The sequence below is a fragment of the Podarcis pityusensis genome (assembly GCF_964106645.2).
Source record: "Podarcis pityusensis genome assembly, chromosome: 8".
NCBI lineage: Eukaryota > Metazoa > Chordata > Lepidosauria > Squamata > Lacertidae > Podarcis > Podarcis pityusensis.
In genome coordinates, this window is record NC_138033.1 from 69,443,685 (window position 1) to 69,461,465 (window position 17,781).

At 43.9% G+C, this 17,781-nt stretch overlaps 1 protein-coding gene across 3 annotated transcripts in view; it reads right to left on the reverse strand.

Annotated features, from left to right (window-relative positions):
* Positions 1–17,781, reverse strand: part of PLCH2 (phospholipase C eta 2) — a 339,924-nt gene that overhangs the window by 280,071 nt on the left and 42,072 nt on the right. The window contains exon 1 of one of the 3 annotated variants that reach the window (XM_081016006.1): positions 5,103–5,526. The exons of the other annotated variants lie outside the window; for them this stretch is intronic. Within the exon in view, the coding sequence (XP_080872132.1) occupies positions 5,103–5,133 (31 nt within the window). The 5' untranslated portion in view covers positions 5,134–5,526. Of the gene's footprint in view, positions 1–5,102; positions 5,527–17,781 lie in introns of those variants that run through there. 3 annotated transcript variants of the gene reach the window in all.

Below are 17,781 nucleotides of genomic sequence, written 5' to 3' on the forward strand. Positions count from 1 at the left end.
TTATATTTATTTATACTTGCTGCCCAGGTACTGCCTTATGAAGCTCCAAATGCTGCTGTGGGTACCGAGAAAAGGAAACAAAGAAAAGGGCTTAGCATCTCACATCTCCTACAGAGATGTCCATGCAGCACTGCTACAGATATTGCAACACAGGGCAGATAAACGCAAGTCAGTCTTTGCTTATCTGGAATGTTTGGCTTGCCCTGTCCGTGTAGGTTCAAAAAAGTAAACAGGCAAGACTTCAGTTGAACGAGTCTTTGCAGAGTAAAAACCACCAGCTGGTCCCAGAGATGTAAAACCAATGGAAGCCTCCATGGTGCTGGTTGCAGAAGAGCATAGAACAGCGTGACCTGCTCATTTCTTGCATGGCAAGATGGTTATTACTCCTTCTAATATCAAATCCATATGGCAAGTGCCACAGAGTGTTTGGGAACCAGAACATTCACAGGGAAACCAAAATGCTTGTTTGCAAAGCTATTGTACTACCCACCTTACTGTATGCTTGTGAAACATGGACCACATATAAACACCATTTCCAACTCCTTGAAAGATTCTATCAACGGTGTTTCTGAAAAATTCTACATATCACTCTGAAAATGCTCGAACTCAGGATGAAAGGGAGAAACGTGCTAAGAGGAAGGCACGTTTGGCAAACCCTCGCTGTGATCAGTTCCCACCAGGAAACTTACGTCCCCAATGTGGAAGGACGTGTGGATCCAGAATTGGCCTCCCCAGTTACTTAAGTACTCAATGTTAAGGCAGTGTTCATGGAAGACAATCTTACTCAGCTACAAGTGATTGCCGAAGAAGAAGAAAAAGAACATGGCTTCTTTCTCCCCTCTCCATAACCCAAATTCACATTTTTTTCATTCCTGAATATGTCCATTTCTCCTCACCTCTCCAAATATGAAAGAGTATTGCACAAATGACACTATTTTATTATTTAAATTGTTGCATCACTCAATCATGTATCTTCCAAAGCTGCCCCTTCAGTTTATCATCCTCCTAAAACCCTCAAAGGTAGGTTTATGTTGGCAAAGTTGGCCCCCAGGTCAGCTGCTCTCTTTAAAATGTTGCCCTTTCTCCCTTGCTGTCTGGAACTACCCCCAGAATAGCTGCATGATTGAATCCAGTGGAGGCAGCTCTATTTGAGCAAATGGGCCATTGCCCCACCAGCCTCAGTGTGCCCCAGCTAGCTCCCACCTCTCCCACTTATTTCAGTCTAGGGGGTGGGCCCTGGCTGTCAGCTTTCTCCTTCTTGGTCTCTGTGTTTCCATTATAGAACTCTGCAGGCAGAAGGATGGGGACAAAACCAGAATTACCTAATTATTGGCTCTGTTGCCACCAACTGTTGGGCTCCTTGCCTTCTGCCCCACTGCTCTTAGTGGGCATTTGCTACCACTGGGCTGGGGACTCAGGAAGAAGGGCTGTGGGTGGCCACTGCTAGGCATCATTTGCCGCCTGTAGCGCCTGACTTACTCCTGTCCAGAGAATTCTGCCAGCCCTGGACGTGTCCACAAAATCATTTAAAGTCGAGTGAAAGCAGCCTGAAATATCCACAGTAGCATGCAATTTTCAAGTGTTAGTTAAACCTGAGGGCATCCAGGTAGATGGCGCCCTGCTCTCAACCATCAAGAGATATTTTATTCCTGCTTTATTGTTGAAGAGTCCCGCTTGTTTATTTTCCTTGCTTCCAACGCTCTTTTGCCGTTGGCATTTACTGCCAGGCGAGGACGGTGCAGATAAAGACATTTGGAGCCATTTCTCTGCCAAGCCGATCTATGAACCTACAAGAAAACTTTGCCTCATTGGAAACTTAAGCACCAGAAAATAGACTGCATCTCAGCAGGGGAGGGTGCTGGGGAGGAGGAGGAGGAGGCAAGAGGCAAAGTGGCGCTTGCAGGCTAACGCTTGCGGCTCTGTCTCCTTCCTAATTTTGATGAATCCCCTCGCTAGCCCATTTGTTCTGTCTATGTGGGAATGTCAGGTCCCTTACAGGAGATACAAGGAGAGCCTCTGAACACTTAACTAGTGTTGGGGCAAGGGGGGCTGCAGAGCTGTGGCTAACACCAGCCTGGGAACCTGGTTTCAGTTTGGACTGGATGTGGGTCCTGAAACCCATTTCAATGCCAAGGCTCAGCTGTGGGAAAGGACCATGGCTCAGCAGGAGAGAATCTGTTTTGGATGCAGAAGGTCCCAGGTTCAATCCCCAGCATCTCCAGGTAGGGGTGGGAAAGAGTCCCTGTTTGTAACCCTGGAGAGCCACTGTCAGTCACCGTTGGCAATAGATGGGACTATTAGCTTGACTCGGTATAAGGCAGCTCCCCAAGTTCCTAAAATATCTTGAGCTTATTTTTACCCCCAAAACAAGGGCACTCTAAGCAGCTTACAACATATATCAAACTGTTGTTAGAATAAAAGGCTACGAATAAAACACACCACTAGATCCCCAAAATGAAGGGAAACTTCTAAAGGTTGGGATCCGTTTACTGAATGTGTTAAAGGAATATGACTGGAAGAGTTGCCTGTCCCCATGGATTCCTTTGATGGGGGGGGTGAACATTCCTGGATAAAATGACCATGAAGGGCAATAGTCAGGTATTTGAATGCTGTTTTTGGAATACTACTGCTCCCCCACCTCTTTCCTTTCTTTTTCCTTTCTAGCACTGATCTCTTCTCTCTCTTCTATATCATGGCTATTATTGCTTTTTGTACGTCAGAAAATTAAAATTAAAACAATTACCAAACAAAAACACACACCCATACAACTAGATAAAATCACATCGCTTTAAAACAAGAGAAGAGAGGGATCACAGAGTTGTGAGGAACTTCAGGGGTTATCTAGCCCAATCCCCTGACAATTTGGGAACGTCGTTGCTCCAGCCTTCACTTGAAAACCCATAGCAAGGCAGCCTGTTCCACCTGTAGTGTCTCAGGGTGAGAAAGGCCTGGAAGAGCTAAGAGCCATTCAGTGTGGACCATACTAAGCTAGATGAACCGGCAGTCTGATTCAGAATAAAACAGCTTCCTTCATTCTTCTGTTCTAGAGTGTCCAGGCAGTAGAATTCTAACTTACCTTTTTTCCCTGACCTGCTAGTGTTTCATGCACATGAAATACCATTTTAAAAACAAAAGCAAAGGAGCATTCACTTAACACGAGTCTAAAGTAGTATAACAGAGGGAGAAGTTTACTTGCTTGGTGACAAGTAACCCTGAGCTAGCTAAAGCGAGAGAGGATTGAAGCAGGGGTGTGAAGCAATACAGGTTGTGCATCCACAGCAGTGACCAGAGGGAGGAAGGATGGCTGGGGAGAGTGCAGAAAGAACAAACGCTATGGTGCACCTGCAGCAGCACAACGCCTTCAACTGCCCCAGCTGCAACAAAACATGTCTCTCCCGTATTGGTCTCTAAAGCCTCTGCAGGTGCTGTAACTCTCCAATGGTTTGACTTCACCCACAAAGACTTCACCAATTGTCTCCCGAGAAAGACGGCTGCCAACAAGTACAAATGTGATACAATTCAACCATCTCCCACATCCAAAGAAGGATTCGTCTTATCAAAAACCCTTGTGACTTTTGTCAAAATCCCTTAAATGTCGCCTCCCGAAAAAACCCAAACAAATCCAGAGGGAGACCTGAACTTACTTGAATTTTATTATGAGTGAAACTCCAGTGACAAGTGTGGACAGAATTATAGGGTTGTATCCAGCATTAGCCCTATGCAGAGTACACCCTCTGATGTTCAGGGGCATGACTAATTTAGGTTCATTAAGTCCAATGGGTCTACTCAGAGTAGGGCTTAGTTTGATTCAACCCATACTTCTTTTCAGAAAGAGTACTAGGGTTGTTATTGTACAAGTCTCTCCACATGCAGACTGCAGAAGCGCAAAGACACTTCTGCACTCCTTCGAAGCCTAGCTGTAGATGTGCCCTTAGGGGGTCTATAAGTTTGCGTTTTCTTACAAGCCACCCTAAGCCTGCCTGCCATCAGCACCTCTTCTCCTCCCACTCCAGATATGTTCCGTCTGTGTGGCAGCTGCAATTTACCTGTCATTCATTCTGGCTGCTAATTATGACTACCCAAGATGGCTTAAGACACTGTATCATGCTGCCTGGTGCTTTTTACAAGCTGCCTATGAAAGATTTATCCTAGACAAAATTGGCAGGCGTGAAGATGGTGCCACCTCCACCTGGCATGTGCATGTCGCAGAACACACACTTCTCCTCTCGCACGCACACTCTCATCCACATGCATGCCCAGAAAAAAAATAAATGAATAGATAAAGCCTGTCAGACATTTGAGGCATCCATTATTGCATAAGTGGGCTGTGTACAGTAATTTACTGTAGGAAAAGCACAACTCGGTGGTCACAAAACATCACCATCATCTGTACCAGAAAACCTCAAGAGATAACGTCATCTCATCTGAGTGACTCTCCCAAACGCAAAATCATATATCCCCAGCAGCAGAAACCACACAGAAGTTGTTATAAAAGCAAGCACGCATCCTTTCAACATTATCCCTTGGCACAATACTTGTTCGGAACACAAGCACTGCCATCTCCTGTGGGGAAAGTTTGCACAACATGCTTGAGAGATGCTACCTTGACAGCACCTAGGAACAACTCCACCACTGCCCCAAATCTGAGAATGAGTTCTACTTCCCCACATACTCCAAAGCCCCAGTATTTGAACTCTGCTTTCATTATTTTCTGGCTCTGAATGGGATGTGATTTACCAGAGATACATGTTCCGTAAAGCAATCAGCAAAACAAAGCAAAAACAAAACAAAACACCTCTCCCCAAACCACAAGTCTTGTTCTGAGGAACCTGCTTCGGAAAGGAACTATTCATCTCTGATCAAGAGGGAAAGCTTCATATTTTTCAGGCAAAGAGGTTCACATCTTGATAACATGAGTCACTGAACAGAGCAGAGAAACCAATGCACACACACTTTTTACCCAAGATACATATATATAAATAACCACAGCTATCAACCTTGGCAAAAGCAAGGGAGAATAAGTCTGCCCTAGTTTACTCGCAGCCTTCTCACTTTAAAAGAAATTGCAGAAATCTACCATGAGAGAGATTAAATCCACCTACTGTGTTTCTGCGGTAGGGTTCCTAAATCCATTGTCTTCTTAGAGCGATAAGACTTTTTTGTTGTTGTTGTTGTTCAATTGCCTAGATTAGAATATAAATACTCCAGGCATTATCTCTCTTTTTTTCCTCGCTCGCTTGCTCACTTTCCCTTGCTGGAGCTCGGGAGTCAGCACTGTATGAGAAGGTAGTTTAAATTTCATCCCATTTATTAGCTCAGCCACTGAGGAGTCGCTGTCAGCTCCCCTTCTCTCACTCGCTCTTGATGTTGCATGCGTCTCTGCGATGCACAGCACTGGAGGAGCAGAGGGAGTGGGGGCTCAGCAAAAACATTTCGGCTTCTTCTATATTTATTTTGTTGTGTTGATTAACACTTTCCGAGCAGAGAGATGCTTCCTTTGTCCCAGTGAGTTGTTATCAGAATCTGCCACTCGGGGAATGTAAGCCCTAGGGGAATAGGAGGCTGCTTTGAACTGAGTTAGACCATTGGTCACAGAATCATGTAAATGTAGGGGTGCAAGAGATTCCAAGGGCCATCTAGTCCAACCCCCTGAAATGCAAGAATCACATCTAAACAACCTCTGACAAATGGACATCTGATCTCTGTTTAAAAGCCTCCAATCGTTGACATAGCATGGGGGTGGTTGCCCTAGGTGCAAATTTGTTAAAGGTAAAGGTAAAGGGACCCCTGACCATTAGGTCCAGTCGTGGATGACTCTGGGGTTGCGGTGCTCATCTTGCTTTATTGGCCGAGGGAGCCAGGGTACAGCTTCCGGGTCATGTGGCCAGCATGACTAAGCCGCTTCTGGTGAACCAGAGCAGCGCACGGAAACACAGTTTACCTTCCCGCCGGAGTGGTACCTATTGATCTACTTGCACTTTGATGTGCTTTCGAACTGCTAGGTTGGCAGGAGCAGGGACGGAACAATAGGAGTTCACCCCGTCACGGGGATTCGAACCGCCGACCTTCTGATCGGCAAGTCCTAGGCTCTGTGGTTTAACCCATAGCGCCACCCGCGTCCCTGCAAAATTGTTATGGGGGCGCAAAATTTCAACACCCAGTGCTGCCTATCTCCAGGAAGGCCTGTGGCTGATGACCCTGACAGCCTGTCCAGAGTTACACTTGCCATACCTCTGTCCATAACACAGGGACTTGAGGGCCTTCTTTTTAAATCACACAATTAACACACAGAGGTGTCATCAAGCAGAGCAAATGCTTAACCCCCTAAGAACTTAAGAAGAGCCCCATTGCATCAGGATAAAGGCCAATTTCACCCTGAGCCCCTGGAGTGGGGGTTTGGAAGAACTCTGGAAGCCTGGATAGCTCAGTTGGTTAGAGTGTGGTGTTGATAATGCGAAAGTTGCAGGTCCAATCCCCGTATGGGTCAACTGCATATTCCTGCATTGCAGAGGGCTGGACTAGATGATCCCCAGGATTCCTTCCAACTCTACAATTCTGTGTTTCCATGATTCTATGCATCTCTGCCCACAGCTCCCACTGTAGGTACTGGGAACCAATGTGCCAATTGTCCTAGTCAGAGGCAAGTTCACATCTCCGCATCTGCGTTTTAGGAATGACACCCCAGCAGAGAAGACTTCTGTTGTCTCCTTAAGTGAACAAATTAGAAAGCAATCATTGCTGGAATGAAACCAAGCAGTTTAAACTGAATCGACAAACAAACATTCACTGATCTAATATTAGGTGGGTTTTCGTCTTCTTTTCTTTTTTGTCTCATAAGCATCTGCTCGTAAAAATATTTTTTCCTTCAGAATAAAAACAAGGCAGAGCTTGGAACCAAAACACTCCCCCTTAGTCTTTGTGATCTTCCTGGCTTCTAGAAGAATGATGCTGCCTGAAATCTAAAATGTGCACGATAAAAGGTTCTTGCAGCAATTCAACCAGGCTACCTGCCCCATTGATCATTGTCCATCTTGGATCATAAAAGCTAGCAAAGGCGGCCTGACTAGGTGGGTCCACAGTGTGATTAATGCATCACTGCATGAGGAGGAGGTTCCTGATGCTCTGAAGGAGGCAATAGTGAGGTCCTTCTTGAAGACTCTTTGATTTATAACAACGACTGCAAAGGTATTGAAGAGGGGGAGGCATTGGCTACCGACAACATACCACACCTGTGTTGAGGGAGCTGCATTTTCTGCCTGCACACTACTGAATTATCCTCACAATCTTACTAGTCTTATAAACCCCTGAACAGTCTGGGACCAGGGTTCTTAAGAGATCCTTTTACAACAGAACCTTGGCTTACATTACTCTTGGGTAACGTTAACTTTGGGTTGCAAAAGCAGCAAACCTTGAAGTGTTTTTCTGGGTTTCGCCGCTCGCACATGTGCAGAAGCTCGCTACGCACTGTGCGCATGCGCAGAACAGGCATCTCCAGATGTGGAAACCTCAGGATCCGACCAGAGCTCCGGAATGGATCCCGTCCGCAACTGGAGGTACCACTGTATACGTTCCCTCCTGCCTAGCAGTGTCAAACTGTCCTCAGCTAGAGATTGTGCATATAGTGTGGTGGCGCCAGGGCTATGGAACTCCCTGCCTCATGAAATCAAGTTAGTGTAATCTGTAATGTGTTTTAGGCACCAACTTAAGGGCTTGGTTATTTCATCAAGCCTGCTTCTGAAAACAATTTACTGTTTTTTTTAATAACCTCCTTGGTCCGATGACCCATTCTGTGCTTGTGTTTCTTTTGATGTGTTTTGCTTTGATTTTACTTGTTACATTGCTTTGGTTTTAAATGAGGTCTTGTACACTGCATAGACATATTTAAATGAGCCTGCAGAAAATAAATGAATAAATAATAACAGATAGTTATGAAAGTTCGTCATGGAAGCTTCCTCTGGGTTCTCGTTTAGGACTCAGTTGATCACTAAAACAGAGGGTTTTTTAAAAAATAGGTTATGTGGGCAAAACATTTTGGTGCCTGCCTTCGTCAGTTGCTTTGATAAAACTGAACTGATGTTGTTTCCAAGGTGGAAGCTGTAGAGCTTTAGGGATAAAATGTTGAGAAGGGCTGAAGCTAAGTGAGGCTGGTTGAGGCCATGCACTGTAAATGAGCCCAGTGTGTATATCCAGAAATTCTCTCTCTTTGCTAACATTGTTGGACCTGTTGGCATCTTCGTAACAATAATCGATAAGTCCGTCAGACTGTGGTTCTCAGAACTGAAGTGTTTAGCAACTCCAGGTTTTTTTGGTCGGAATTGCACATTTGTGGTCTCTGAAGCGTGTGCGTAGGTCTGTTGCAGTTTTACCTATGCACTCTGGAGAGGTGGGCTTTGCGCTCAGTGATATAGATTACACTGCAGGATCTGCAGGTGAAGTTCTGTTTGATGTAGTATGTTCCACCTGGCCAGTTGGTTTTGGAAGTTACCGCCTCTATGTGATACACACAGGTGACACAACATTTGCAGTTACAAGAATGAGACCCTGGATGGCTAAGAGATGGCTTAATTACAGCTCTCATTGATAGTTTGCATAGATCTGGAAGCTGGTGAAATGCTGTAACAGGAGGCTTGCTGATAACTTTAGCAATATGTCCAGAGCTGGCTAACAATGGGGAGCTTTCCTTGGCAGGTGACAGGAGATGTTGTGTTGTCTACACAGACTGGCATTGGCTCTCCAGGGGTTCAGGCAGTGGTCGCTCCCAGCGCTGCCTGGAGACGTTGGGAACTGAATTTGGGACCTTCTGCATGCAAAGCACTGAGCAGCAGCCCTTTTTCGAGATGCATTTGCATGTAAAAGGTCCCAGGCTCCATCTCCAGCTTCTCAAGGTAGGAAAGATCCCCCTCTGAGACCCTGGAGAAGCCCTCTCTGTTGGTCAGTACTGAGCTAGGTAGACCAGTGGTCTGACTCAGGATAAGGCAAGTTCCTTATGTGGTCCATAAGAATCAGAGATTGTGGGAAACAATCCTGTTCTGGGTGCACAAAGATGTGGTAGTTCCAGCCTGCCCCTGCTCCACATGAATCTTAAAGGTAAAGGGACCCCTGACCATTTGGTCCAGTCGTGACCGACTCTGGGGTTGTGACGCTCATCTCGCTTTATTGGCCGAGGGAGCCAGCATACAGCTTCTGGGTCATGTGGCCAGCATGACTAAGCCGCTTCTGGCAAACCAGAGCAGCACACGGAAATGCCGTTTACCTTCCCGCCAGAGTGGCACCTATTTATCTACTTGCACTTTGACATGCTTTCGAACTGCTAGGTTGGCAGAAGCAGGGACCGAGCAACAGGAGCTCACCCCGTCGCGGGGATTCGAACCACTGACCTTCTGATCGGCAAGTCCCAGGCTCTGTGGTTTAACCCACAGAGCCACCTGCGTCCCTCCACATGACTCTTAGGTCCTCAAATAAAGGTTGCGTCTCATGCTTTGCATGCAGAAGGTCTCCAGGTAGGGCTGGAGACCTTCTGGGGAAGACTCCTGCCAGCATCTTAGGGAGCCAGTGCCAATCTGTGTACATAGACAATACCGAGCTCAATGGACCAGTGGTCTGATTCACTATAAAGCAACTTCCTATGCAGCAGCTTCCGTTTCTCTTTGATGCTTTCAATAGGCATTTCTCTGCTAAAATAAATGATTGGGGTTTTTTACTCATAGGTTGGTTGGTTGTTGTTTTTTGAAAGAGAGGGACCTTCCTCTTTTCTCCAATGGTTTGTGCTTAATCCAATGCTCTCTCGCTCTCCTGCTCTCAATGCTGCTTCTCCCCTGAGCGAAATGGCTGGGCAGGACAATCTGTTTCTCTTCTTGACCCATTTTCCCCCCTCCTGCAATTCTCCATAAAACCGCACAGCAGAAAAAGTGTTACCAAGAGATAGAAAGTGGTTTGTTTGTTTTCAAGAGCATCCTTGAATACTCAGGAGGTAAGGGGAGATATACAGATAGAAAGAGTAAGAGTGAGATGCTTGCTGCTGGGTTTTCATGAGGACTTTTCTTTCTTTAATTCCAAACTGATGTAGAAATGGGGAAAACTTAAGACCGGAATAATGAGAAACTGGGAGAATGCAAAACTGAAAAGTTGGCCTACCTCCGCTAGAGCCCATAGCTCAAAAGCTATACTAAAGTTATGCAGGGAGCACACCTGTCCGCTCTCTCTGTCCCTCTACCCACCAACTGTGAGGATTCAACAATATGATGTAGCTGCATCAACAGAAATACAGTGTCCAGATCAAAGGACGTAATTCTGCCTTGGACAGACCCCACTTGGAGTACTGTGTCCAGTTCCAGGCACCGCAATTTAAGAATAGCATTGACAAGCTGGAAGGTGTGCAGAGGAGGGTGACCAAGATGATCAAGGGGCTGGAAACCAAGCCTTATGAGGAACGGTTGAGGGTGCCAAGTATGTTTAGGCTGAAGAGGGGACTGAGTGATGATAGGATAAGGTAAAGGTAAAGGGACCCCTGACCATTAGGTCAAGTCGTGACTGACTCTGGGATTGCGGCACTCATCTCACTTTATTGGCCGAGGGAGCCGGCGTACAGTTTCTGGGTCATGTGGCCGGCATGACTAAGCCGCTTCTGGTGAACCAGAGCAGCGCATGGAAATGCTGTTTACCTTCCTGCCAGAGCGGTACCTATTTATCTACTTGCACTTTGACGTGCTTTCGAACTGCTAGGTTGGCAGGAGCAGGGACCGAGCAACGGGAGCTCACCCCGTCACAGGGATTCGAACCGCCAACCTTCTGATCGGCAAGTCCTGTGGTTTAACCCACAGCACCACCCGCATCCCAATGATAGGATAGCCATCTTCAAATATCTGAAGGGCTGTCATGTGGAAGATAGAGCAAGCTTGTTTGCTGCTGCTCAGAGGGTAGGGCCTGAACCAATGGATTCAAATGACAGGAAGGAGATTATGACTAAACATGAGGAAGAACTTCCTGGTGGCAAGAGCTGTTTGGTAGTGCAACAGACTACCTCAGAAGGTGGTGGACTCTTCTTCATTGGATGTTTTTAAACAGAGGCTGGATGGCCATCTGTCAGGGATTCTTTAGCTGTGATTCCTGCATTGCAGAGGCTGGAGCTGTTGACCCTTCCAACTCTACAGATCCACGATTCTTTGAAATGCATTTGTAAAATAAAATCATGTCTTTCCAGCCTTGCTTCTTGCACCTCTCCTTACACCAAGTGAAGAGCTCTTAACTCTGTGGTTAAGGATCTGCCTTCCATACAAAAGCTCCTTGATTTGATCCCAAAAACCTCCCCCTGCCTGATATTGCTGGAGAGCTGCTGCCAGTCAGTGTTGGAAATACTGAGCTAAATGACCAGTGGTCTGGCTCTAACCCTAAACAAGCCCTTAATTTTTACTGTGGCCTCAATAAGCATGATGTTGCAAGAGGCAGTGGGCGGGGAGAAAGGCTGTGATGATTCTCACATCCATTACATGGGTTATCCTGTAACATGACTGAATGAGGAAAGGTTGTTACTCCCTGACAAATTTCTGCTCAGCTAGCGTTATCTCTAAGGAGTTGTGAAGATCTTGGTCATTAAATGTGAATAAGTCTGTCAATCAAGTCTACTGGCAAAACAATACAATATTTAGAAACATTAAACAGTGAGAGCCACCCTTTTGCTTTTCCTCTCTCATACAGTGCCTCTTGCATGAATTATTCGTGTCTACTGATAGTTCTGGTGAATTTAGCCCCATAAAGTCACCGAATGCAGCTATAACCAAGCTATTCTTAGCAAATCTGCCTTGTGACATAGACTGGTCCCTGATTTACATTTAAACTCTGGTAAATAGTGTTTTCGATCTCTCTCAGCCCTCCTCTCTTTTCCCCCCAACAAAATCTGTGCTGTATTGAACAAAAGCCAAGGTCTCAAAGGATCACTCGTTCACCAACGGCCTTTTCTATCCTGGAAAGACTTTTCCCTGGGCCAGGCTTGTGCCAGTCGTCATTCATCACAAAGGTAGATGAAACAAGGAGCTGCCTTATTTATTTATTTACTTACTTACTTACTTACTTACTTGTTTATTTTTAAATTTGTATGCTGCTTAATACAGTAAAAGGTCCCTGTTTACATAAAAACACAAGCAACATTTAACGAAGTTTCCCAAAACAAAATAAAAACAAAACACAACTCTATGACACAACTAAAAAGAATTGTTGGGCAGTTCCTCTTTGGGTTGAAACAAGTCTGAAAGATACAAGACTTTACCGCGCAATCCATACCCAAGATCTTCTAGGATTTGCAAGTTTGCAAGAGGTGTATCTCCAGCTGAGCAAGATAGCTCAGTTGGTAGAGTACGAGACTCTTAATCTCAGAGTCATGGGTTCAAGCCCTATGTTGGACAAAAAGATTCCTGCTTTGAGGGGGCTGCACTAGATGATCCTCAGGGTTCCTTCTGTGATTCCAGCTTAGCTGAAGATACACTGGGGTAAGGCCCCCATTCCAGATTAGCTGAGGCAAGTCTTGGAAAAGGGGGTGGGGAAGGGCAGAGGGAGAGGTTTGCCACTCTCAAACCCCTTTCAGCTCAGCCTCATGACCTAACAACCCAGAGAAACCTACACTGGTAAGAAAATTGGTACGATTCTGTTTTAGAGGCTTGTTTTCTCTCTGTCAGGCTCCTGAACATAGTTTGGAATAGAGGTAACTGCCGGCTGCCTGTAGTTAGGATTGCTTTGCTCAGTGGCAAATTAAACACTATCTTGGAAGCTATAGAATACACTCAGATCAGAAGCAATTTCTTGATTACTATTGGACAAAAACAGCCTTGCCTCTATGAATATTCAGCAATGGATTTGCTACACATCCAATAGCTTTTCCCAGTGTTCAAAATTCCACTTAGTAGTAATATCCCACAATAGTAATAATACCTTTCTCCTTCCCACAATAGTAATCCCACAATAGTAATAATACCTTTCTCCTTCCTCGCCACCACATCCATTCGTGGGAACTGATTAATAGAGAGAATTCCTAAATGTACTTGACTAGATTTCGAAGTGTACCAAATAAATTACAGCCTATACATAGACACTAATCAATTGCTCAATTACATTAACCAAAGCACAGCAAATGTGGAGAGAATTTAATCTCCTGTTGCGGGAGACCCATTACTGCTCCACTGACATTAATTTATACATATATATACATATTGCAGCTTGTCAGCTACACGCATGCATGCAGACTTACACACACACATCAGGCATCCCAATGCCTTAAGAGCTTCCTAATGGTTTATGGTGCTTTAATGGCACCCCATGCAACCAGTTAGCGTCACTCTTGCTCAACAAACCCTTCAAGCTGCTAATAGCCATAGAAACTGCCAATAAGAAAGAAAGAGGACCTTTTGGATAAGTGTGTTTTAGTGCAAGATTGTTTGGATGTGAGAGAGTCTAATATCCCCCGTTCTGCCATGAGAAGTATGGTCTAGTGCAGGCACGTCCAACAGGTAGCTCATGATCTACTGGTAGAGCACTGGACGTTTGTGGTAGATCACTGGCAGATCACCAGCTCCCCTAAAAAAAGCTCAGCAACTTTGACCTGAAGCCCCCTGAACTGCCAGTTTTTAACTCTGTGAGTAGATCACAGTCTCTCGGGAGTTGGCCACCCCTGGTCTAGTGATTAAGAGTGCTGGACTCTGACCTGGGAGACCAGGGTTCAAATCCCCACTCAGCCCTGAAGCTCACTGGGTGGCCTTTCTTACACTGCTGAAAATCTCACCATCCTGCTAAGCTGATTGTTTGCTTATAATACTTATCCATATATTCAATAAACAGTATTCTTATATCCTTCGTCATTTTGATTTCTTATTCTAGTTGTCATCCCTGCTATTAGACCATCTCTGCATGGACTAATAATTCAATGTGCCATTCCTCTTTTGTCAGTACCTAATCTGTTTTCCCATTTTGTGCTAATAACATACGGGCAGCTGTTGTCGCATATAGGAACAGATTTCTCTCTTTTTTGGTGACTTCTGCTGTTATTAACCCCAACAACAAGGCTTCTGGGTTTTTAGGAAAGGACTTCTTAAAGATTATGGATCATTCCATCATCAAAGTTCATTATGGATCATTTCCCAATAATTTTTAATTATGCTACACGACCACCACATGTGGTAGAAGGGTACCCTCTACTGTCTTGCATTTCCAACAATTACCTTTTATTGATTTTTACATTTTTGCTAACCGATTAGGTGTCAAATACCACCTATGCTGCATCTTCATAAAGTTTTCTCTTAACATGTAGTGTGCTGTAAACTTTATAGTTACTTTCCACAGTTGTTCCCATACTGGAAAATCAATATTGTATCCAACGTCCCTGACCCAACTTATCATTGATGATTTTACCATTTCCTCCATTGTGTCCCATTCAAGTAATAAATTATACATTTTAGATAATATTTTAATTCTGGATCCTAATAACACCATTTCAAACTGCGAATTTTGTTCTGCAAATCCATTTTTTTTTATCTAGCTCAAATATTGCACTCAGCTGATGATAACTTAACCAATCTGTCACTTGGTCTTTTATCTCTCCATACTCTTTCAGTTTATAACCCTCCCCAGTGACTTTTAGCAAGTCTCTATAAGTACTCCTTGTCTAACATTTGTCTGTATGTTAATTTTTTTCCTTGCCAATGCTTCTGTTGCATAGCTGTCAATGTTTCCCTTTTTTAAGGGAAATTCCCTTATTCTGAATAGGATTCCTTGCAAGAAAAGGGAAAAGTTGACAGCTGTGTTCTGTTGGTAACAGCCACATCTTTTCTTTCTAATAGGTTTTTATATTTTTCCCATACCCTGTAAAGATTTTTTCTGATTATGTGGTTTGAAAAGCTCTTATATATCCTAGCCTTCCCGTACTACAGGCACACATGCCATACAAATTTTAGATCGTGCCCTTCAAGGTGTAACAAGTGACTGTTCTCTTTAGGGAAGTTTTTAATGACTGATGTTTTAATGTATTTTTAATCTTTGTTGGAAGCTGCCCAGAGTGGCTGGGAAAACCCAGCCAGATGGGTGGGATGTTAATTATAAATTATTATTATTTTTATTATTATTATTATTATTATTATTAATAAAATCCATTCTTTCAACCAACATAAACACGTTGCGTCAAAATATAATTGTATTTCAGGGAAAGCAAAACTCCCTCTCTCTTTGGTATTGTTCATAATGTTATGTTTTATCCTGGGTTTTCTCCCCTGCCAAATAAACCTAGATAGAAGTTTCTTGCATTTCTTGAAGTTTCAAATGTTATTAACTATAGGTACTGCCTGGAATAGGAATAGTATTTTGGTGAGTATGTTCATTTTTATAGCCGAAATTTTACCCAACAGAGACAGTTGCATTGTGCTCCATATTTGCAGATCTTTTTTGATCTTCTCCGATACGGGAGAAACATGTTTTGTTGCAGCTGGGGCAAATGAAGGTATTGGTGCTACAGGAGCACAATGGCTTTTCTTCTCTCTGTGCTCCTCCCAGCGGTTGCACCTCCTCTGGTCACTGCTGTGGATGCATGACCTGTCTGTCTGTCACCAGTATCACATGTTCCTATACTAACAGTGGACGAATCTCCCTGATTGACATCCCTTCAATGAAATTGGTCTTCTTCTTCTTTTGTAGAAGCTCTGATTTATATGAACCTTAATACCAACAGTCTCACACTTTTCAATTAACATCTCTATAATTATTACCAGTAACTATCAGTAACACTGCCACAGAAGTTCTAATTATGAACTCCGGTCATCGTGCAGTGTAACATCACTAATTCTTATCACTAATTACCATATCTTAATTAAATATGTGACTGGATGATGGAAAGCTACTGAGTGACAAAGAGCACCAGAAAGAGAGACCTTCACACTATTCAGAACTCTGACCAACAACAAGTTAATTACTAGAGGAATTTCAGCTTTTGCTTTATCTATACTAATTACTGTCCTCTTCTCTGTTATTACATAAACTGACTAATTATAATAATGTTGATGCTGGCTTTAATTTTAGGTGTTTGGGGCAGTTTAATTCTTACTAATTGGGTGGATTATGGACTGAGATGACCTCTCTTTCAATGTGGATTGCTGTTAAAATTTACTAATTGTGTGAAATCGCACAATTTACTAATTGTGTAAAAGCAAGGAGCCCAGCAGCAGGTGGAGCCAGAGCCAATGGCAGGCATCTAATTCTCATTTTGTCCCCATCCTCCTCCTTCCACATAGCCAGTACTGAGACTAAGGAGGAGGTTGACAGCCAGGGCTACCCCCTGTTAAGTCAGAGGATAGGCAGGTAGGGGCTGTCTGAAGACAGAATGAGATTGGTAGAGCAGTCCCCTAATCACCAATGGGCTAACCTCCACTTCAGGTATTCTAGTTAAGCAAACATGGCTTGCACCCATTTTAGATTCCCATTTAAAGGAATTATTATGATTGTTTAAGTCCGTTTCTAAGATGTTGCACAATTAAAAAAACCAACCAAGCAAACACAGTCCTTGCCAGCAGGCTTACAATGTAATCGACATAATACAGAAGGGGAAATGAGAGGGGGAGGGAACAGTAAAAACTGGTAGGAGTCGGCCACTAATTACAGCCTCACAAACCTAATGGTATGGTGAGGCATGCTGAATTTTTCAGCTTTCAAATTCCAAAAATGAGGGGTGCTGAAAAGTTGTGATGTGACTTGGGAAGTCAAAAGATATTTTGGTTAAATTAATATAATTTAGTTTTGCTTGGTAAGTAAAAAAAAATGCATAAAATTGCACAAGAATCATTAAAAATTATTACCAAGAACTTGTAGTTAGATTATATGTGAATGTTGTTGTTGTTGTTTATTTTCATTATTATTTAGCATTACCTGACATTTTCAGAAGGTAAGATCAAAATTATTTGGTTTTCCAAAAGCAGTTTACGTGCTTCTTCATCAAACGTTGACTTACCAAGCTAAATGCTGTCCAGTCACAAAATAATAGCAGATTTCAATTCCTCAGAACCGAAAACATATTTTTAAGACTCTTCACCGGACGGGGGGCGGGGATACACTCCCTAAAACGACATGCCCCATTGGTATGGGATAGTATCCAGCTAAGGCCTGAGTCCATTAACTTTGATGCAATTACTGTGAGTCAGACTAGCACTGGATGCAACTCATGACCTCTAGAGGTCTCCATCCACAGTTCATGAGAAACAAACACGGGTGCATGTGTGTGCTCATACACACACACTTGTTCCTTCTAAGTTTATAAAACCATGATGGCAAAACCACTTTCCTCTTCCCCTGAGGTTTCACAGTCTCAGCGAAGGATTTTTGCCTTGCCGACACCACCACCTCACACAATGCCTCAAGTGTGTGGGAGGGTTGCAAAAATACCCACTATTAAGTGTACCAAATGATGGAAATCCACACTCAAGGGTTCAGAAAGTGGATTTGTTTATTTTTCAGGCAGTCCTGTGACATGGCGCAAGCCTATTCTTCTGCTTTGAAAGTTGCGATAAGATTGCCTACAAGAGTCGACCTTCTGGGGAAGGGAAGACCAGGCCCCTTGGCTGAGCAAAGCGTTGAATTTACAGCTAAACTCCTTTCCAAGCCTTTCTCTAATGAGGTCGAAACAGCACCAAGCAGGACAATAGGGACTCGTTCGGCGGTCTCTGGCGTCAGAGCCATGCGATGGCAGCATCCTTCACTCACTGAAGAATGTAGCACTTCTGTTCCCTGTTCATTCAGGGTTCCTTTGCTGCAATTATC